Source organism: Ictalurus punctatus, chromosome 27 (genome assembly GCF_001660625.3).
Source record: "Ictalurus punctatus breed USDA103 chromosome 27, Coco_2.0, whole genome shotgun sequence".
NCBI lineage: Eukaryota > Metazoa > Chordata > Actinopteri > Siluriformes > Ictaluridae > Ictalurus > Ictalurus punctatus.
The window spans coordinates 8,379,076-8,402,232 of NC_030442.2; the positions used below are offsets into that span (position 1 = coordinate 8,379,076).

General features: G+C 40.6%; 1 protein-coding gene across 1 annotated transcript in view; it reads left to right on the forward strand.

Moving 5' to 3' along the window:
- The window catches only part of aldh1a2 (aldehyde dehydrogenase 1 family, member A2), a 28,794-nt gene extending 6,211 nt beyond the window's left edge, over nucleotides 1-22,583 (forward strand). The window contains exons 2-13 of the mRNA XM_017459266.3: nucleotides 4,037-4,141; nucleotides 5,739-5,879; nucleotides 8,008-8,137; nucleotides 11,850-11,911; nucleotides 12,478-12,606; nucleotides 13,506-13,619; nucleotides 17,416-17,518; nucleotides 19,003-19,187; nucleotides 20,055-20,219; nucleotides 20,560-20,717; nucleotides 21,015-21,089; nucleotides 21,781-22,583. Of these exons, the coding sequence (XP_017314755.1) occupies nucleotides 4,037-4,141; nucleotides 5,739-5,879; nucleotides 8,008-8,137; nucleotides 11,850-11,911; nucleotides 12,478-12,606; nucleotides 13,506-13,619; nucleotides 17,416-17,518; nucleotides 19,003-19,187; nucleotides 20,055-20,219; nucleotides 20,560-20,717; nucleotides 21,015-21,089; nucleotides 21,781-21,853 (1,440 nt within the window). The 3' untranslated portion in view covers nucleotides 21,854-22,583. The remainder of the gene's footprint in view (nucleotides 1-4,036; nucleotides 4,142-5,738; nucleotides 5,880-8,007; nucleotides 8,138-11,849; nucleotides 11,912-12,477; nucleotides 12,607-13,505; nucleotides 13,620-17,415; nucleotides 17,519-19,002; nucleotides 19,188-20,054; nucleotides 20,220-20,559; nucleotides 20,718-21,014; nucleotides 21,090-21,780) is intronic.
- The last annotated feature ends 574 nt before the right edge of the window (nucleotides 22,584-23,157 follow it).

A 23,157-nucleotide genomic window follows, 5' to 3' on the forward strand; every position in this document is an offset into this window, starting at 1 on the left:
TCTGAACTGAAGCTGCACCATGTCACACCACAGAGAGAGAAAGTGAGGGTGACAGAGGCTAGTGAGAGAATGTGAGGTTGTGTGAGACAGAGAAAGAAAAATGAAGTGCAAACTTTGTGAAAACGTATGTTTTAATTTTTCATGCTGTTCCTTTGCCTGTAATGCTAACAATTATCAATGTCTTGAAATGTGTCCAGTAACACAGCAGAAGGAGAAAGCTGCTTGATTGGAAAGGATATGAAACTTCCTGTGTGGACTGAGCCCACAGCTGCAGGTGCCCTGCTAGGATCCAACTGCCTCTGGAATTTTGGCCTGTTGCACACAACCACACATATAAATTTCATTTTTTTTTTACTTGTCTCCTATGAAAACAAGGCACAGAAATAAATGCCATTAAATATTCCTCATCTGTGTGAGCTATGAGAAGGTGCTGGGGGCCAAACAGATGTTGCACTGGCCGCATCGTGAGCTTTGGCATCCTCTGCCCCCGCGGTCCAGCCGAGCCTCGCGAGAGAGAGCGAGCGGATCATTGTTTCTGTGGCCACTAGGGTCTCGACTTTCTCCTTCCTCGCTGGCTCCAGGGTCCAAAGGAACTCCCTCTTCCTGTGTGAAGTAATAGGCTCGATCAGAACCCTAGTGTTAAGTAGAAGCAGAGTGTTGCACACATCGCGTGCTGTAACTCCCACTCCCAAAATCTGTTTATAATAGGTGCATCTCATCACCATGTTAGTGCTGCAAACAAGGACTGTCAGAAGCCAGAGATTGGCAGTCTTAAGAGAAAAGCGCAGAGTTTTCTAAATGCTTGCAGCTGGTCTGTAACACGTGCACGCAGACCCAGTGTGTCCTCACCATCCACTTTTCCCATCAGGCCCAGCTAGACAACACAACAGTGTCCCCGTTTGTACATCTGGCCATGCATACTAAATGATGAGAAAACTGTCTTGCAATAAATTCTTTTATCTAAACTATTTCAGATGTTCTTTTCCTTACTATTCTCTCATTGCTCTGCTGCCTAAACACAAAAGTTGCAGATCTTAGACTACCAATAATGTCTTCACTATTCATCCCTGAGAATAGTGTTTTGATCTCCCGTGTCGCCTCCTTGACGTCTCTGGGAGCACTGCAAAGAAAAGTAAAACGTTGATCGATCTGAAATTTTGCACCTTTGCACTTGCGCTCTAAGCCTTTTCTTTTTTGCCGAAGCAAAAGTGCAGTTTAGCGAAACCTCGAGTGTTGATTTACGGTGCAGCCCTGTCGCCCTTAATCAACTCTCTCAATAGGACGAGACAAAAGTGGGAGCGCCCCCTGAGCTCAGGGAAGTCTGGGCCAAATGGCCTCCGACGCTTGCGCTTTTCTAGCCGTGATTTAGATGGCGGCTCGGCCCTCTGTGCTGGTCGGAGGTACCGTTAGCGTGGGGCTATGCGGTGCATTCTTCCCCTCTCGCCTGATTTAGGGCGTTCCAAAAGAGCGACCCCTATAAATTTAAAAACTAATTCTGTGTTCTATAGGGCTTTCTGTTTTTGTAATGCACGACGAGGCCACTGACACTTTTATGAAGTGCTCTTAATGAGCGCCCGATTAAAGGTGATATAAGGCGAGTGAGAGAGAGGTTGGATCTGTGTGCTGTCAGAGCAGAAGAGGGAGTTTTAATGCAGATTCATTGAAAGGGAATTGTAGAGTGGTACAGGCTGATACTGAAAACTTACAACATCTGTGAGCGAGTTATTCAAGTGCCCAAGGTTTCTTCCCTGAAGTCAGGCCAACTTTTGGGGAGAAAAAAAAGCGAAAAAGGAGAGACACTGAAAGCCTTGAAGCTCTTCCAAATGAACTAACATTTTATACGTCCTAGAACATAAACACTGCATACGATTTACAGCCAATTAAATTGTACTTAAGCCTGAACGTTTATGCTGGTAAACACACTGAAGGGCTCGCAAAGCCCAAGGCAGCAGGACACTTGAACTTGGCACCAGGATTTGTTTGAACCAAAGATCTTCCTCTGCCTGAGTGTGAGTAAATGTATATGTTTGCAAGCCTGAGCCAGAACATGTTTTTATAACACCTCGTCCGTCAGAGCAGCTGCGGGCAACTGAAAACAATTTCCAAGCAATCACAGTTTGCATGAGCTGACTGTGCTCATTGGCTGCTGGAGCACCGCCGTAATCCGTTTACACACTGTGAGGCTTGGATTAAATATTTGGCTCTGCCATCAAATCAGATCACACCTGACATGTCTGGCACGGAACCAGACCTACACGGGGTTTTGCTTGTTGCAGAACACAACTTGTCGCAACATTGAAGATTTCACATATTCCACTTGGTGCTACATAGACATATTTTGGTTTGGCCTTTTATCGAGCTTGAAAAATGCAGGATTTGGAATCTGAGGCAGTTGTTTAACGGACCACTTCCTTTAACACATCGCAGAGCCAGAGTGCCGCACGTGTTTTATGATCTCGTAAACGAGCAGCAATGTTGTGAAATCTGTGTGTGTGTGTATGTGTGTGTGTCTCTCTCTCTGTCTGTTTGCAGCATGTGAAAGCACTTGAGTGTCTGTGTGAATATGTACTGTATATGTGTAAAAGTGAGTGTCTGTTTGAGAAAGTGAGGGTGTGTGTGCTCTTTTGTGCGTCAGACAGAGAGTATGTGGTATGTGAGTAAAAGTGATTATGTATGTGTAATGTGTGTGTGTGTGTGTTTGTGTGTGTGTGTGTAATAGGGATTTATTTCCTCCTGCTCCCCCACTACTCTCTGTCCGGTGGCTGCATCACTCCCCAGAGACAAATCTTGCAAACAGCGCTGCAGATTCCCAGAGATTCTTCCTTTACACACACACACACACACACACACACACACACACACACACACACACATCTTACTATCCCTATGAGGACCTCCCATTGACATAATAATAATACAACTAATTAACGCCACACATAATCTTTTGAGTCTTATAGTTTTTATATAAAATCTGCAGTTTTTGTTTTGTTTTTGTTCTGCACTTTTTCATTGAGGTGACTAGCCAGATATGCCCACAAGGTAATTTTGAATTATTTAAAGATTTAAAATTGTAACACTTGCATTAATTGACGTTTTTAAAAGGATAATCATGTTTTAAAAGTGTAACTAAATAATGTACGCCTGCATTATTTCATTTTTATTTGATCCAAGTCTAGCATAAATGTACATAAATTACATTAAAACATATAACTTGATTATCAACTGAGCAAATTTCATGTAGGTCTTTGTGGGCATTTTTCTTGTCATCTGTTTAATGTTATATATTGTTAATAAATGTTAATATTAGCTTACACATGTAATCATTATTTCTTTTTTAAACAAACTTCAATTAATACTGGTGTTAACCCTTTTCTGCATGGAGTAGCCATATGGCAACAATTCATTTATCCAATTTTTTTGATAGGTAATAATAGATATTGGAATTATGGAGTACATAATTGGAATTGTACTCTGATATATTGTGTGTTATTTTTTTTACTACATGATACTTCCCACCATTGCACAACAATTTACCCCCCCCCCCCCCCCCATAATTAAAAAAAAAAAATCATTAACTAATTTTTTGACGCAATTGTAATAAGTCATACTGTAGGGGGTTAATTACTTTGTTCTAATTAATTTTGGTCTAGTAAAGTTCGTTAATACCAAAAATAATGTTAGTAAGGGAACGTTGTAGTTAAGCTTAAAGAACTAACAGCTGATATATTTAGGAAAAAAACAATAATTTTACACTAATTACATGAATTCTAGTTTTAATATAAACCAGTTGTGAAAAAGTCCTAATGTAGCAACTGATTTAAATTGGATTTTGGTGCCTATGAACTCAGCAATTCCTATAAACTTTAGCAATTCTGTTGTCACAACAGCATGAGTGTGTTTTCTGTGTGTGTGTGTGTGTGTGTGTGTGTGTGTGTGTGTGTGTGTGTGTGTGTGTGCATGAAGAGCAATCCCCCCTCTCCTCTGACCACACTGCTGTAAACACTGAGCTCTCTGTCTCTGTTTTCTTCTTCTGCAGATCTTCATCAATAACGAATGGCATGATTCGATGAGCGGGAAAACGTTCTCCACATACAACCCTTCCACCGGGGAGAAGATCTGTGACATACAAGAGGCTGACAAGGTAAACATTAGTGCTCTTCTTGTGCAAAATCAAAAAAAAAGAAAAAAAAAAGGATGGTAGGATGAACTACATAACTGTGGTTTCTTGATTAGGCCACTATTTATTCATTAGACACTGTGTATACAAAGGAACATATTAGACAGACTTATAGTTGAGCAGTTGAGGGTTAAGGGTCTTGCTCAAGGATTTGACTGTGGTTTCCAGTGACTAGTGCAGAAATAGCCACTAAGCCACCACTATATTTTCATGTATTATGAGTTTAACTACAGAGTATCTAAGCCAATTGAAATCCTTAAAAAAACAACCTTCGGCTTTATTAAGGCCTTGAAACTTGCGTAAGCTTTACACGCAATTACTCTGTCCTTCAATGTTGATGCTCATACATCAGGGATTTTATTAATAGAAAAGACCATTTTCCACTGCTCCTTTAACAATGCAAGACAAGAAGGTTTACTGAGGACAGGGTTTAGCTGCTAATGTTGTGATGATGGATCATAGGAGAGGGGTTGTAGTTTAAGGCTAATCATAGAATTCTGACAGTCTGCATTTATCTAACATGTTTTATCTCCATCCAAAACCTGTCATGAAGTTAAGATGTACTCACTTCTTGAGAGTGAACCATGTGGTCAGGTGAAAAAAATGTTCTGTCCTCCTTAATAGCTACTGCTTTAGATCCTTATGATCCAAATAGCAAAGTCCCCTCCTAGATCAAATAGTAATTTGAGATAGAAAGGGTGCATCTCAACGTCAGAAGATCCCCATAGAGATAGCCAGTTATTAAGACATACCAACCTGACAAAGTTCCTTCTGTCTGTCACTAGACACTTCAGTTCATGGCAATGCTCCTACAAGTGCCAGTAAAATCCTCTTGTTGTTTTCTGTGGTTTTCTAAATCAGTGACCGGAGCCAAAAGATTCCAAACCACAATGAAATCTGGATGAAACCTGATCTAAATACATAATGATGGAACCCATTTACACAGCAATTCAATGATGGAAGGAAACGTCTGCATTAACAAACTGAGGTTTTCTAGTTAACCTGATATCTCTAGTTTAACAAACAGCATGGCTCTCACACAAAGAACTGAGAAGCAGTGATGCAGAAAAGACAATCAGGAGTTTGACCTGCCAGCGTAATGGCCCAGAATCAGTAATTTAGTAGTAAAAAAGTAGTATTAGACTGTGCGTATATTCATACACGGCAGTTTTTCTTCTAACCTGTGCCAGCCAAAGGTTTGGCACTGGAGTGTTGTGTTGAACGGGATCTTCATGTGAGGTTTTCTTTACATGAGAGAAGCCAGTTTTCACTCGATATATGAATGAGAGTCCAAAATCTGACAGAAGAGTTCACGTTTAGTCTGGTGCAGTTGTGTAACCCAGGCTTGTGGAAAAACAGAGCAAATGAAGGAAGAGCAGCAAGTCTACAGAACACACAACTGCATCCAGAATCAATGGATTTCATTCGTCTCCGAGGTGCATATACACCTGTTTATGGGCCAGAGCTATACTGAACTGTTAAAATATCTCTCTGGTCCCATAACTTCCACTTGTTCTTTCTGTTCCTCCATAGTATTTTCTGTTTACTCTTTCTGTCTTAGGCGGATGTGGATAAAGCAGTCCAGGCTGCTCGGTTGGCCTTCTCTCTGGGATCAGTATGGAGGAGGATGGACTCGTGTGACAGAGGGAGGCTGCTCTCTAAGCTGGCAGATTTGGTGGAGCGTGACCGTGCCTACCTCGCTGTAAGTGTGCATCTGTGGCCTGTACACACACACACACGCGCACACACACACGCACACACACAAACTCAGAAGGCATCCAAGTCTGTTGGAATGTCTAGTAGTAGGAAGTCAAGGCAACTGGATTTGTGGTGTAATCAAGGGTCAGTAGTGTTACAGTGTGAAACTTCGGTCATGTTATTGATTAACTGATAATACAACAGCCAGCAGAGTCGTATAATCCCGTGTCCAAAAAACACAAACAAACAAAAACAACAAACAAACAAAAGATATTGTTTTATAAATGGTGTTATGTTTATGATGGACTATGTTTAAGGATATTATAAGTATTGTACCACATGTCCAGATTAACTTACAGTAATTAAAACCAGTAGTAATTAGTAGGGTTTGCCATAGTCTTCCAGTTTCTAGTCTAATTGACGCAAGTTATTCATATGAGGCTCAGAACTGTGTAGCAACAGTTAAAGTGTGTACACATAATTCTCTCAAAGTACCCGGGCTGCAAAATGCTTAAAGGTAACAAATAATATCCAGTTTCACAACTGGACATGGACATGATGGGTGCAAACGACACTGCTTCAGCATTGTCATGCATTCTTCATGATTAGAGATTGAAGATTGAACTTGTAATATGCACACTGTAATATATAAAAACTACTGTAATACGCAAAAGCTTGCTTGTACATTGAAACTCTTAGCTTGTGTGTTCTCATGAATGCTGCAGTGGATTTCAAATAAAAGATAAATAAGAACATTAAATAATGACAATGTTATAAAGTTTCATGGTAATATCTAACATAATCGTACACAGAGAATGTACAGACTTATGTGAGGTTATATTTACTTGTCTCTTGGTTATATTTACATGAGGTGAGTTATTGTGAAACTCAAGGCAATGTGCCAATGAAGTGTTATATTTTACATACATATAACTAAATTATATGAAAAAAAACAAACAAAAAAACAAACAAACAAACTCCTTGGCATTTTATTTAGCTAAGTTTCTAGTTCACCTCCTCCCTTTTAACACATTACATTTTACACACATTAAATTACATACTTGTCAATAAGCTACCAAATATAATTGTTGTTATGGTTACATCTAGATCTTGTGCTGTTTCTGACCTTGTAGCCTCATCACAGTCATCATGTCACCGTGGTTACATTCCAGCATAGTTCCATAATGTGAGGCTGATTGTTTTAGAGCTGTGCTTAGATTTTTGTTTGATCTACTATAGTGTCCTAATAAAAGAAAACAAAAGACACTTGCTAGCTAGTCAGAAAGGAGTATGTATGGTGGCCATGATGTAAGAGCAGTAACTGGCCTGCCTTTGCTAACTGGGCTAACTGGAACTCTAGATTCAGCAGGCTGAGTGGAGAAATAAACAAAGACCCTGACAACAATAAGCAAGTGTCTAATGAGAGCCTGTCTGTCGGGCGCGCCTGCCAGAGACGACATGGCAGGGGCTTCGAAGCTTGTTGTTTTCCTAACAATTTCAATTTGTTCTGCAAACGTCTGTAATGCCTGGTCAGTGGCACCAGCGAGGTGGGATGTGTGACCTTTGGGTGCTAACGATCATTCCACCTAGAACTCTGAATTTTTAAAAGAGAGGCATTGTGCCATGGCAGCCATCACATGAGGTGTTCTTTTAAGCCTGTCTCTCTTCCTGAGGAGACAAAAGTGTTTACAATGACAGATTAAAACGCAAACGTGGCACAGTATGCTCAAACTCGGTGCAGACATCTTGAATAAATCTCTTTCAGCCTGCACTTGCGTCTTTGCCTTAAATGGACGCAACCAATGTGATTTTCACTCTGACTGAGTATCAGAGTGAATCGCTCTGGAGGAGAAATGTAATGGTCCATGTGGTCTTGATTGTGCTTTATATCAAATTAATCCCTGTCTGATAAGAAATCACAGCTTCCTGACAAAGAGATAACAAACCCGTGGCAGAGATGCAGGCTATATAAGTATTGCATTTCCCCCTAGGAGCACGGATAAAGTGTGCACTTTTGCTTGCATAAGTCTTAAGTGCAGCATGGGGGGACTCAGATTTAATCCCCGTGTGTGATTTTTCATCACACTCCTCCTCCCTCGTTTCCTTTCCTCATCTCTCCTTTCTCCCCTCAGACCCTGGAGTCTTTGGACAGCGGCAAACCTTTCCTCTCCTCCTTCTTTGTGGACCTTCAGGGAACAATAAAGACGCTGCGATATTTTGCTGGATGGGCCGACAAGATCCACGGCTCCTCCATTCCAACTGGTAAGGTAACACTTGTTCTGTCCCAAACGCCTCACTGCTGTGTAACACACACTGTGAGTCACAGCTCCAGGCGTAAAGCAGACGCCACCTGGAGACATGCTGCAGTTTAATATCACAACAAAATGCACATTCTGTTAGAACACAGCAGAGAGGCGGACCCTTAATCTGCCACTCAAACTTTCTCCAGTTATCACCTACATTGTCTGACTCTCTCACTCAAACTTTCTCCAGTTATCACACACAATCTCACTTTCTCATTCAAACTTTCTCCACTTATCACACACACTGTCTCACTCTCTCACTCAAACTTTCTCCAGTTATCACCTACATTGTCTGACTCTCTCACTCAAACTTTCTCCAGTTATCACACACACTGTCTCACTCTCTCACTCAAATTTTCTCCAGTTATACACGGTCTCACTCTCTCACACAAACTTTCTCCAGTTATCACATACATGGTCTCACTCTCTCCTGCAAACTTTCTCCAGTTATCACCCACACTGTCTCACTCTCTCACGCAAACTTTCTCCAGTTATCACATAAACGGTCTCACTCTCTTACGCAAACTTTCTCCAGTTATCACATACACAGTCTCACTCTCTCACTCAAACTTTCTCCAGTTATCACCCATACTGTCTCACACTCTCACTCAAACTTTCTCCAGTTATCACATACACAGTCTCACTCTCTCACGCAAACTTTCTCCAGTTATCACCCATACTGTCTCACACTCTCACTCAAACTTTCTCCAGTTATCACCCATACTGTCTCACACTCTCACGCAAACTTTCTCCAGTTATCACCGACACTGTCTCACACTCTCACGCAAACTTTCTCCAGTTATCACCGACACTGTCTCACACTCTCACGTAAACTTTCTCCAGTTATCACCCACACTGTCTCACACTCTCACGCAAACTTTCTCCAGTTATTACATACACAATCTCACTCTCTCACGCAAATTTTCTCCAGTTATCACATACACGGTCTCACTCTCTCATTCAAATTCTTTCATTCTTCCACTGAAATTTTCAAACATTCCCTCCAGCTGTCTGACTCTTTAACTCAGACTTTCTCTGTTTATCAGTCTCACTCAAACTGTCTCACTCTCTCATTCACATTCACATTTGAATGTCTCAAACTCTTACTCAAACTGTCTCTCTTTAACTTTTCTCCTTTTATCAAAGTCTCACACTATCACTCCGACTTTCTCCATGTATCCAAGTCTCACTTAAACTCTCTCATTCAAATTGTTTATTAGTGTCTCATTCTCACCAACTGTCTGACTATTTTACTGTCTCGCTCTCTGACTCATGCAGGCTTAACCTTTTACTGTAGTTCATTCATTCTTAACTATACTGCCTCACCTTCTTCATACTGCCTTTCTTTAGAACTGCCTCCCTCCCTCACCCAAAAGTTCACACTAAAACATAGTCTGTCTCACTCTCACATGATTCAGCTCTCAATCTAACTCCCTCCATTTACCAAAGTGTCTTACTCACAATCTTTAACTGTCTCACTCTTTGACTCAGTAGTCAGCTAAACTTCAGCCAAAAGTATAATTTTGCAGTAGGTTCCGATGTTTGTGTTCCCATGCAGCCGTGGTGCAGTAGAGTGTGCCGTGTTGAACTGGAAGAGACAGAAGAGCAAAAAACGGCTGGTGCAGAGTGTTTTCTCTGAGGATTGTGGGGTTATGGAGGTGTTCAGTGGATAAACATACCGGCTCCCTCAGCAGTTATAAATCTGCACACTAATGGCTGCCCTCCTACTGAGCAGCGCCACCATTGGATCACAGTGACAGCTCCGGGGCTGGGAGGGCATGGGGGGGTTATGGCGGGGCTGTTCTGGCTAATTTAGCTGTTTGAAAGAGACACAGCGGGGGGCCTGGAGACTACTGGACAACAGTGGATTCACAACTCTGATATCAGAGTGCAACCATTAGTGTGTGTGCATGTAGAGCTGTCTTACAGGGGCCGTGTGTGTGTGTGTGTGTGTGTGTGTGTGTGTACTACACAAGTTAAAGAGTGTAGAGATATTTCGTAATTATAATTAGTGTATAATACATGGTGTGCCACTATCACTCTCTGTCCAGATATTGACATGCTTTTAGATTCCCTGCTCTAATCTTGTCTACTTCATTTACAATTCACACACATCTATTGCGCCTAAGCATGTTGGGAGTTATTCAACACCAGTCATTAAGCATTTGCATAATAATAAGAAATAGAACAAATGTCATCATTTATAGGAATAAACATCTTTTTTACAAGGGCAGCCAGAGAGCAGCCAGAAAAAACATTTAGTGGACAAGAAATGTTTTTCCTCCAGCGCAAGCACATGCAAAATATCAAACTCTTAAAGCTTTCCATGTGTCAAATTAGATACTTATGTACTCGATGAGCATCCATAACTGTCTAGTATGAAAATACCTTGGATGAGCGAAAATTAAGTGAGGAGCGTTGGACACTTTGGTGTAAACTGTTCCAACAATGCACCGCCGAACGGAAAGGCTTGTAGAAGTAACAGATATATAAAACCTATAAATATGTATGCTTTCTCTCTCACACTCACACACTCTCATTCTCTCAGCAAAATGGCCTCAATCACTGATGCAGCCTGCCTTACTTTCTCACATATCCTGTCTCACTGTCACACTCAAATGCTCTCTTTCACTCTCTGTCTCTTTAATCGTGTCTCTCTTTCACTCAAACAGTCTCAGTCTGTCACTTAATCTGTCCTACTCTCCAACTCAGGATGACTCAATCTGTCACTGAAACAGCACTAATTTGCAGCACAAAACCTTTCTCACTTTCCATGTTAGTCATTCTCATGTCTCACTCTCTCCTCCTCAAACTTTCCACTCAATCTCACTCTTTTCTCAAACATTCCTATTTTTACACTGTCTCACTTCTCGTGTGACCTGCCTCAATCTCTAAGCGAGACAAGTACAAGGAAACTCAAACAGTCTTACTGTCACATTCATGCTCAGACTGTCTCACTTTCATGCTCAAACTTTCCCTTAAACATCATCACCACTTTCTGACCGTACACCAGCCAGCACATACCGGCAGTGAGCCTTGTTACAGTCCAATTTTCTGCAAACTAAAGCTGAAGAGTGGAGTGGAGAGGAAGAGCGAGTCCCCAGTGAGTGAGCGAGCACACCGCTGCGCCTTTGTTGTGTTGTTAAACCAAACTTGCATAGCGGGAACTCTGCAGATTTCACTTTATTTCATCTCCAATCTAATCCGTAATAGAATTACAGGACAAACAAGCAGCATGTGTGTCTTTGGCGCACTCTTATCTGGCCACCAGGGGAGATGAATCATTGGCTCGTCTCTACTCCAGATGCCTCATGCTAGCAGATTCCACCAGTCAGGGCTGCGGAGCTCGGACGTGTTCACACGGCCTTAATGATCGAGCCTGGAGTCTTATATATACAGTGTCATGATTTATTCCTGTTTTCTGTAACTCATAAAAAAAGAGTAGACGCTGATTCCTGACCACTGTGCACATTCCTCTTCTCTCAGCGCACACAGACTACAGCTCTTAACCAATATCATTTGTTCTTCTTCATCTTTATCTGTTTGCATATGAGATTATAAAAGCATGTTCTTTTTATCATCATTAATGGAAGGATAATGTCCCGGTATTAGTTTTGGTTCTACGCCAAACATCCCCTGTTTAAGATTGCTTGTACTTTGGTCTCTTACAGATGGAGGGTATTTATCATTCACCAGACACGAACCAGTCGGAGTGTGTGGACAAATCATCCCAGTGAGTATTGGCTTACTTTTCAGAAAGAGGGCAAACGTTGGAGTCTTTGGAGTACAATCAGCTTTTTGACTGATTGTGTTGTTTATTGGGCGTAAATCTGCTGCAGTCAATATACTTTGATCAGTCAGATGGCATTCAGATAAAGGAGCAATCTTAATCCAAGTACTTCTATGCTGAACTGACCAGTGGCATTATACTCTTCCAGTTATCTCTACGATTAATCCAGTTCTCGTTTTTTAAGATACAATGGAAAATCATTCATAGGATAGAGGGACAGATAATGAGTTGGAGGGGGCATAAATCATACTCTTTATCTTTTTACATGTAAAAGGAAGATCTTATGACATACATACTCTAGTTCATTAACATGGAAAAGACGACAGTTAAAGCTTTCTCAAGCAGGAAGTAACTCTCGTTGTTATAGTACATGAACAGCCAAAGACGTTTGAGTGAGTCACCAGCTTTCGGCACGATCGAGTAAGCAACTATAAAGCCGTGTGAAGGAGGGATGGTCACTCAAACAAAGATAACATTGGACTGAATTTCTGTGCTCCCTGTTTGCGTAGTGGAACTTCCCCTTGATGATGACGGCATGGAAGCTGGGGCCAGCTCTTTGCTGCGGGAACACAGTGGTCTTGAAGCCAGCTGAGCAGACCCCCCTCACCTGCCTTTACATGGGCGCACTGATCAAAGAGGTACAGCAAATATTCTCCAGTGCACACTTGCAATAACCCACTGATCAAAGAGGTCCATCACTACTGACACTACACAATAACAATGTCCACGGTAACACGGCAAGGCCAGTGAACACAGCACTCTGATCAAAGAGGAACAACACAGTGACATTATGACATAGCAGCAGTCAGACTCAAGAGGAACATTACAGGATAATTATAGCACAGTGGTTAAACACGCTGACTACCCACAAACAATACAGTCACATTAAGTATAGTTTCTACTTTGGCCCAGAATGCAGTAGTGAGAATAGGTATGTGCCACTATTACATTTTCATACCATAATGACTGCCTAAACTTTTATCAAATCTATCGCACTTGAGGAAAATGGGAAAAGGAAATAGAAAACACACATAATACATAAACTAGAAATAACGTAAACGATAAATGATATTTTAAAGGTAACTTACAGACAATAACAAAACAGAGCTGCACAGATGGAACAAAGTTTATGTAAATAAAAAATATGGAATTTATATTATAAAGTATACACGTTTTAAGTGCATCAACTGGGATCAAATATATGATCTTTGAAATCATGCTCAAATGCTCTGCTGGTCTGGATATGGATATAACATCCCATAATAACATGATTCCTTTCTCCAACTCCTCCACCTTAACTGAGCTGCTTTATTATTCCTCATGCTCTGTCTTCCTGTGGAACGATGAAATTTGTCCTGTCTCTTTCTTTTTGATGTTTTGTCCATGTATTCTTTTCCCTGGGCTGGAGGGGCAGCGGGATGGGTGTGGATCCCTCCACCCCCAAAGGCCTGTGGTGATCTTGGCTCATCCTGCTCTCTTTTTCTTACTTTCTCCCTCTGTCCTCTAAAGATTGTTTCCTCTCTTTCTGTTTGTACAGGCCGGTTTTCCACCAGGGGTGGTCAATATTTTGCCAGGCTTCGGGCCAACAGCAGGAGCCGACATTGCCTCACACATGGGCATAGACAAAGTGGCTTTTACTGGGTCGACAGAGGTAGGTTTTCCTTACAGATACACAACGTTTAAATTGCTATTTTGTTGACAACGAGGTGGTTGCTAGCATGCTAGCTAACACAATGACAGTAAATACAGAATGCTTGATAAACTAATTTTTATGGACTATTCTATAAAATTCACTGCTAAAATGAATGCTTCCTCCATTTCGGTGAAACTTCTCTAGAGCACACAACCATAGCAGTTGTGCTACCTAATGATGATGATGATGCAAATTCACATGTCAGAATTTACTTCGCTTTTTAAATAAAGCAAAATAAACTTAGTTTTTACTGTGTATTTACTTACACTAGAAATTTGTGAAACGCCGATAGCAATAAATTCTATTTAAATCGATGTTGTGAATTTATGCTGACAGTTAGCTAGTGACTGGTCCATGAGAGTGACTGAAGGAGTGTTGTATCATGAGGCTGGGCGTTGGTGGTGGTTACATGCTGATGCTGCACAATGGAAACTTTATGGAAATGTGTTTTGTCTACTATGCAGTAGTCATATACAGTTTATGTATACAATACCAATGAGTCAAACAACCAAAAACAGCAAACAGTTGGGAAGATAAAACATGCAAAACAATAGCATTTCTAGCCAAACGCATGGGACAGATTCAAGATATTTGAAGTTAAGTCTCAGCTCAGTTCAGTCACACACAGATGACTACATGATGAAAGGTTCACCATGTTAGGGATGGAATGCCAGGGGGAAAAAAAGGCTCTCTTGGATCATTTGATCTCGCCATGCTGCCAAATGACAACACAAAGTCCACAATGACATCTCACTGTAAATGGTCATAATTTCTAGCTCCAAACATGTGTTGCTCACCATCTTGTAAATCTCGATATTTTAGTGCATGTTTTGATGTGGTCCTGAATGTATTTCACATGTATTTATCATAAATTGTGGTGGATTTGGTGGTGTTTAGAGAAGGACTGTCAGCCTGGCTTGGAAATGTGTTTATTCATATTATTGAACAAGTACAGTGCCTTTTCACAGTCTTAGGCTCTTTAAAACCGAGAGGCAGAAGACGAGGAGTACTAACCGATACTATATTTAGCTGTGCAGTATTGCTTTCACTGATAAGGGTGCAAACAGAGACGCTGTAACCAAAGCAATCCTAAAAAAATCCTAAAAATGTGCCTCGCTGTGGGCCATGTGGATGAAATGCTGAGATCATTTTTTCATCTGTGGGAAATTACAACATGAATATTTCCCACTTATCAGCTTGTAAACCCCGTGACCCAATTGGTTTTTATCAAATCAAAATCCTTCCGGCAGACGCACGATGAGTGATGCAAGTGTGCAGAGTCCAGTAATCACTGTATAAATATGCGATTGCTGAACCGGCATCCCAAACTGTAATCCACACCCTCATTCTGAAACTCTCAGTATGCACGAAGCCACCCACTCAGCACTCCACCTTCCTGCTGCTGGCAAAGGCCACCCAGCTCTTTCTCTGAAGGTTCCTCATTTCTTTCCCTTGCCACTCTCTCTCTCACTCTCTCTCTCACATCCTCCTGCTCTGATGTGTATGGAGTATCTTTGCTAACCTGCAGCTGATTAGAGCAAGAGAGAGAGAACATGTCCAGACTCTGACTCACTTAATCTGTGTACGCGTGTGTGTGCGTGCGTGTGTGTGTGTGTGTGTGTGTACATGGGCATGGTTGTAGGCCAACTGGGCAGTCAATAATAGTTTTTGTTGGACGAATGTCTATATGCCCACAGGTATGATCCTTCATACTCACACACTCTTGACTACAGGTTGCTGTAGTGTGGCCTTCGAAATCAGCAGAAAGTTCAGTCACTCACACACTTGGCATCAGAGCCAAACTGTGAGCTCCATAGTTCATCATGTGTATTCTGGAGCAGAGCCATGTTCGATACCGGAGGCTCATATAAACACCTCTAACGTCTGTCTCTGTCTTGTCCCTCTCTGTGCTAGCTGATGGAAGGCAGAAAGAGGGATTATTCAGTCTCAGTGAGTGTTATATGGGCGGGTGGAAAAGTTTCTGTTTGTTTATGGTTGGGTTAGGAGCAGAGATTGTGGAACAGTGTTGTTCAGAGTGCAGTTCTCATACTGAGTTAGGAAAGATCAAGGATGAAGAGGCTAAGATAAGAGTTCACTCTTCACGTCATTCAAAATCTGTAGTCCAGTCTGAAATCTGGCAATATTTCCAAATATTGATATGAATCGACGAGGCCGTAGTCTGATTGGAATGGAATGGCTTGATGAAAAATCTTATTCTCATAATTTTACACTGCCCCCAAATGTAGCTGATCAGTTGTGACATATTTGGTAGCTTTAGTTTTTTCCCAAATCTTCATATATTTGCTTTGAGCTAGGGATATAACTGAATATGGCTATGATTACTGGGATTGAACAAATAATGTGTTGTAAATGAATATAAATACAGTAGTACTACAGTAGGTACGCTGTTTGTTTTTCTTGCCTGCTTCATGTTGAGACTAGCGTGGGTTTTTTTCTTTCATACGGAGATTGAAAAGGGCTGAGTATGTAGCTTGTGGGCAGGGTTGCCAGGTTTGAGCACAGTTTCCAACCCCAACTACAATTACATCTCAAAAACTGCACAAAAGTCTTAAACTAGCCAGTCTTTTGCATGAGAAAAATTAACACTGGTGTGCACCCATTTCTGATTTATTTATAGAGCCACCACTCCATATAGCCTTCACGGTCCACGTGCTGTACATAATATACTGTATCTCTATTGGGGTAACAAATATATATATATATATATATATATATATGATTAACTTGTATATTCATTGCACATTCATTAGTAAGCTACTCCAAGAAGCAGATGGAAAGAGCAATCTGGACGTAAACCAAACTTCATTTTACTTACTTTTACTTACTAAACAACAGTTGCATGATTTAGGAAAGACATTGTTGTGTTAAAACATAGTTAATTGCTTACCCAGTAACATTAGACACAAGATACAAAGTTTGCCAGAAAGTTCCACAGGGCATCTTCTTCAAGAGTTGGAAAAAACCCTTTTTTCCCCCCAGTGTTTCCAGGACACAGTGGTAGAGTCCACATAATAAAATTATGGTCTATACCATGCCCCCTTCCGGCCTAAATCCAAATATGAAAACAGATACAAATATTTGGAGCACTAAACAAATACTGATTCAGAGAGTGTCATTGCATTACATCCCTACTTTAAACATGACTTTTCAAATACCATATTATTTAAAAGCTATATGATATCATTTGAAGCATGCATATTAAAATGTCCTTTTAAATGATTCTGGTGGAGAAACCGAGGGCTAGTTGTATAATAATACGTGACCATGCATGCTAAACATGCCACATGCTTTCATTTAGAGCATTTGCCAAGCCAAAGACCACACAGGCATTTTACGCATTATTCCACCTTTCTAACACTTTTTCAGTTCCAAATAGTGCAGATCATCCTACGCAAACCTGCGGTTGGTGCTTCCTGTTCTCGATTAAACAACAGATAGAGCTCTGTGTTATAAACACAGCGTTCCTTCCTCTTCTCCACAGCCTCCAGGGCCACTGATAGATATTTCGGCTGTGAGCTGAGGTTGCTCTCCTGTTTCAGTTGAGGCTAGCGGAGGGGTGTATGTGCGTGCGTGAGTGCCGTGTGTATGTGTGTGTGTGCGGAGGACTGGAAGGGTTGTTTGGGCTGTTGGATTTATTAATGACAACTTCCCACTGATGGGGAGATTTAGTGAGGCTCTGCAACGAAGGTCTCAGCAAGTAAAAGAAGATATGCATCCTCTGCTTCCCCCACAGGTTGGCAAGCTGATCCAAGAAGCAGCTGGAAAGAGCAATCTGAAGAGAGTCACTCTGGAGCTGGGGGGCAAGAATCCCAACATCATTTTTGCAGACGCTGATTGTAAGTATTCAGAGGCTGTTTTATGGGCACCCTCCTGTTGTCCTGCTAAGACAGTATGTGCACAGGTGCCACTGCAGTGGCCTTGTTTGTCACTGACATCAAAGACCACGGTCTTCTGGGTTATTTTAAAGCAGTGTAATGCTACACACACGAGACCCTGTCTGTGATCACAATGTGTCTGGCAGAATATTAAAACAAGCTGGTGAATCTGTGATGTTTCACTGTTAAAATGTGGCCTGAATTAATTTTGGGGTGAATCCACGTTTAAGAAAAACACCCCTAGAACACTTTGATGGAGATCAGAACACTCACAATATGGATCAATATTTGCTGCTTGGCCAAAATCGTGAATATTGCACATTATATGTGCTTCGGATAAAGCAAGCTCATCTTGCTATGTTGAATGAAAGCTCAGTGGATAATATTCATTCATCAAACTAGTTTAGTTCAGGGATGTTCCTGGACTCCAGTTTAGTTCCAGGGCTGTTCAGTCAGTTAAGTGTACACTTTAAAGATTTTGATCCTTAAGGAACCCAGTCCTAGATCAGCTTCTACTCCAATATCATTTGTGAACACAGTCCAGTTGCCCTAAGTGGCTCTCCAAGTCAAGGTGTTGGACGGGGCTTTTAAATGCTTTCAGCAGGCGCGAGAGGGGCCGCCTTTGGCCCGTAAATCAGCTGAATGGACTTTGCACTGGTTGGACAGATCCCAACACGGCCATAATTCCTACCATTCCGTTAACCCTTTGCATGCCAGCCCTACCTCTCCTCTGATAACACATACCATTAGTAAGTGTGTTTACGTGAACAGTAGTAATATGATCATATGAATTTGGGAGTTACCAGATCATTCACCTGTGCTGAATGTAAACAAGATATCTGATAACAAGACACGGATTTGCAAACATAACCGAATACAGAAGTGCTTAAGTAAATACTATAAACAAATTAAAGGAAAGATGTCAAATGTGACTGCTACTATAATTCTTTATATAGTTATATTTTGCCAGTTAAGCAACTCCTTTGTATTAGGAAAATAGAATTTTACATCACAGCACATCACTTGTGTTCTTTAGTAGGTTAAGTGGTAAGTTGTAAAGCATATCTAGCAGTCCTATTTAGAAGGAAATGCTATTATTGACTAACTCATGTAGAACAATTTTTTCTTTTGCAGTTATCAGATTATTTGTATTATATATGAAGCATGTAGACATACTCAGTGTGAAGTAGTGTCTATTACAATATAATGTTTATAGAGGGTTTTTTTTTTTTTTAAGTCACTGTGATTTCATAAGAGGAGCAAGTTGAGTATGCATAACTGGTCATAACTGTGCATTTATTCATTAAACTGTTCCTTATGTCCTATATACATTTTATATTGTTCAAGCACCTTGATGCAGGGAAACCTGAGCCTGTAAAGTGTGTCCTCTTGACCAGTTGATTGGAATTGTCGGGTTTCATTTGTTTCTCTCTCACATTCCTCAGTGGATCTGGCAGTGGAGCAGGCTCATCAGGGTGTGTTCTTTAACAGCGGTCAGTGCTGTACGGCAGGTTCCCGTATCTATGTGGAAGAGCCCATCTACGACGAGTTTGTGCGCAGGAGTGTAGAGAGAGCGAAGAGGAGGATAGTGGGAAGCCCGTTTGACCCCACCACTGAACAGGGTCCTCAGGTACAGCAAAGGTTTTAGACATATTCTATCTATGGAATATCTAATGCAGGGCTCAGAAATATATTTGGAGAGCACTAGCCACTTGTCCTATTTTTTTACGCCAATAATTACTTTTTTTTACTAGCCAAAACATTACTGCTATAAATGCAAGTTACAGATTGATAAAATACAAACATTTTATCATCAGGACTTTGTTGCTCAAATAAATATAGCAACTAATTACTGCAAAGAAACTGTAGGTATAAATGTGTGCAATTTTCAATTCTGCTAAATAGTATGCAAAAATAACCCTCGTTGAGTGCTGATTACAGTTTTATAGGTCCATGTTTGACTCATTTTTTCCATTTAAAACAGGGACATTTTTTAGTTCTTCCATTAGGAAAATGATCTGGAGAGAGAAGTGAATAATTTATGCAAGACATGATACCAGAAAGCTTTTATCCACAGAATCTGTGTGTTATTCTAGCTTGCTAACATACAAACATAGTGGCAAACAAAATCATGGTTGTTATTTAGCTGCTATGCAATAAAAGCCTGAAAATATGACCATGTGTTTCCAAATGTCATATTCATATATACTAGCATTTTGTGTGAGGGTAAAGGTGAAGAGAGAGGTTTCTTGGCCATTTTTATGATGTATCATTTATAATATCAATCTCATAGCTTGTTTACTGGGTCGTCCTACATGCCATGGAACCATGCACAAATTTTATTAAGGCCTCCTTTTTGCGGCTTTTCCTTCAAATTTTTCTGTTCATGCTCTTTTTTTAACTCTATTGCCATGTTTGGCCTAGTGACATTTAGTGGTCAAACTTGTTTCTGAGATATCCCTCAATGTGTCTCCTTCTTGTTTCCTTCCTCTCTCAGATCAGTATTGAGCAGCAAAGGCGTGTGTTGGAGTTCATTGAGAGCGGCATCAGTGAGGGAGCTAAACTGGAGTGTGGAGGGAAAGCCCCCTTCTCCAAAGGCTACTACATCCAGCCTACTGTCTTCTCCAATGTGCAGGACCACATGCGCATTGCCAAAGAGGAGGTAAACCAGCACCACCACCACCACACAGCCACACAGCCTTCTTACTGGCACTTACGCACTAGGCTGGTTTTCCCTACACAGCATCTTTCATTAAATCTGCATCTGGAAAAAACAGCCCTTTGGTGACTCGGAGGTGGTTGTTGATGCCGTGGAAATGAAAAACTGTCATGTTACGCGTCTATACTGAGCTGGGTTTTGGAAAGCGAACTAAACATGTTTTCCATCTTTCTGACTGACTGTTCTTCATTACTGAACACACACAATTCATCCTCATAATCAGTAATTCCAGCTGTGCATCAGAAGCTTATTTGCTAATGGGACTCTCCCTACTCTGTGGCAGATTTTTGGGCCAGTTCAGCAGATCATGAAGTTTAAGACAATTGAGGAAGTCATCGAGAGAGCCAACAACACTGAGTATGGCCTGACTGCTGCTGTCTTCACCAATGACATCAACAAAGCCATGGCCATCTCCACAGCTGTGCAGGCGGGCACTGTTTGGTATGTGTTATTTACGCTTGTTCTGTATCATATAACACACAGAAACAGAAATATTCAAGCCCTTTCACCAGCTTTACTGTTTCATAGAAAATAGTACTCTAATTGATGGGATTCCGAATGTCATTTTTGTTAATTTACTATTAAATTTGTCATAAAACATTTCCTAATAAGGAACGAAGAGAAATGGCTACCCAGTATTTAGATGATTTACTAAATTGCACTGAAGTTATGAGCGTATTTGTATGTCTGCCAGATGAAAATCTCTAAACTGTCTCTTTCACTCTGTTTATTTTTCAGGATAAACTGCTTTAATGCATTAAGCTGCCAGTGTCCTTTTGGAGGATTTAAAATGTCAGGCAATGGACGTGAACTGTAAGTTCTTTTACTCAGTCTGACACATCTAACTTGAGATAATAAAAAGAATTTGATTTTAAACTGATGATTTGGGACAGTAATCAGGAGGATCCCAAGCTACAGCCTTAAGCAAAACTAACGGCTTAGGCACCAGATTCACATCGTTTTTCATCCACAAAGCTCTAAGAGAAGCTTTTTATACATCTTATATTATATATTTTATACATATTTTCCATGGCACTAACATAGATAAACTATAGTATACTAAGCACAGTTACTACATGAGTTACACTCCGTTTCACTGGATGTAAATCAGATCAATTCAGATTTGAGTTGCTGATTCAACACTACTAAAGAAAAACATCCAACATAATGTCTGAGTATATTCTGCCTGAAAGGTGATTGGGAAGGAGGAAATTAGGATGTGTGTGCTTTGCCCACGTGTTTATTTTCTCTCTCTCAGCCATTGACACTTGACTTCCCCAGAAATGTTGAAAGCTAGTGCCAACAAACAGAGTCTCAGCCCAATTGTGAATCATGGCTTTAATTGAGGCAAAGGTTGTGTTAAATGTTTAAAAAATAAAGTCTATGTACTTTCGTATGCAAAGTTTTTGTATTTTCATAAATAGCTAATTGGTTATTAAACCCCTTTTTATGTGATTTGATCAGTGAGATGGTGTGTTTACAGGCATTTTTTCTTGTTTTCCAGGGGTGAGTATGGCTTGAGGGAGTACACAGAGGTGAAGACCATCACAGTGAAGATGCCAGGGATAAACTCGTAAACTTACACACGCATTCCTAATGGAAGAAGGACTTCCTCTGGGCTTATCACTGAGCCCAAGCCTCTTCATCATCCACTAACCCAGCATTACCATCTCCATCTTCATCTCCATCTGGCAGCACCTCTATAACTTCATCATCCACTAGCTGCCTTCATGGCCACTTTAACTCCCAGTAGTAGCCTCCCTTCGCCAACTCCATTAACCATACTAAAGCACTCGGAGATGGCGAGGGAGGAGGAACACACTATAAACCACTCCACCTCCAACATCTCGACACTAACAGACTGAAACATGTGGCTATAAGGCTTGAACCTCACACACAACTTCTCTTTGCTCTGATTCACTGGGTAAAATCTGCAACTGCCTTTTGTTTTTTTTGTACTAAGACCACTGAAGCTATCTGTCATAGCAGTTGAAAGGGCAGATGTGATCTTTTTATTAAGTATTAATTTTTAAAATGTAATTGTTTAATTGTTCTGTGTTTTGCTGTTCTTGTTTTATGGCGTATAGCTCTGTATGTCAACCTGTTGACCAATGTAAACAGAAATGGTTTACCTCAGAAACAAAAAAAAGCAACGTTAATATGAGAAATGTATTTTACACAAATGATTACTCATCGGTGTCCATTTATTTTCTTTCTTAAACAATTATTTACTATGAAAATAGAAAGTAAGATATAAAAATGAATATAGTTTTGTTTTCCATCATTAAAAAAAAATTCATTAAAAAATTTCTATCAGTTTTTATTTGGAAGTTGGAGGGTTGGGGTGGGGGGTGTTGTTTGAATGGTGATATGTTAAGATAAGCTGGAAATTTTCAATAAAAGAGGATTTAAAAAAAAAATACTGACACACTTGTGCTGTATACCATTACAAAGCAGTAGCATTGCTGAAAGGGTAATGTCAGCACTTCCCATAATCAAAACATATTTTGTGAATGAGTGGAGGAAAATATGTAGCAGTGGTTTCTGCACACCCTGAAATTACTGGTCACGAGTGGGAGAAATGAAAGAGATAAACATAACACATGGTGTTTAGAAAGGCATTAAGGGGCAACCTAATCGGAATGTATCAGAATTCTCTCGGAAATCCAAACATAATCATAGATGTCACTCCCCATAGTCCCACTTGTAAATGGATATTGCAATGTAATATGTAATGGTTGTCAACCCTACAATCGACAATGGAAAGTGTTGTTTCCATTAGGATGAGGGGGCCAAGTGAGAAAGCGGGTGCAGACAGAATGGCATACACACTAGTGACTTTTATCAGGTGAAGCTAGCATGGTTTGAATAGAAAAAGTCA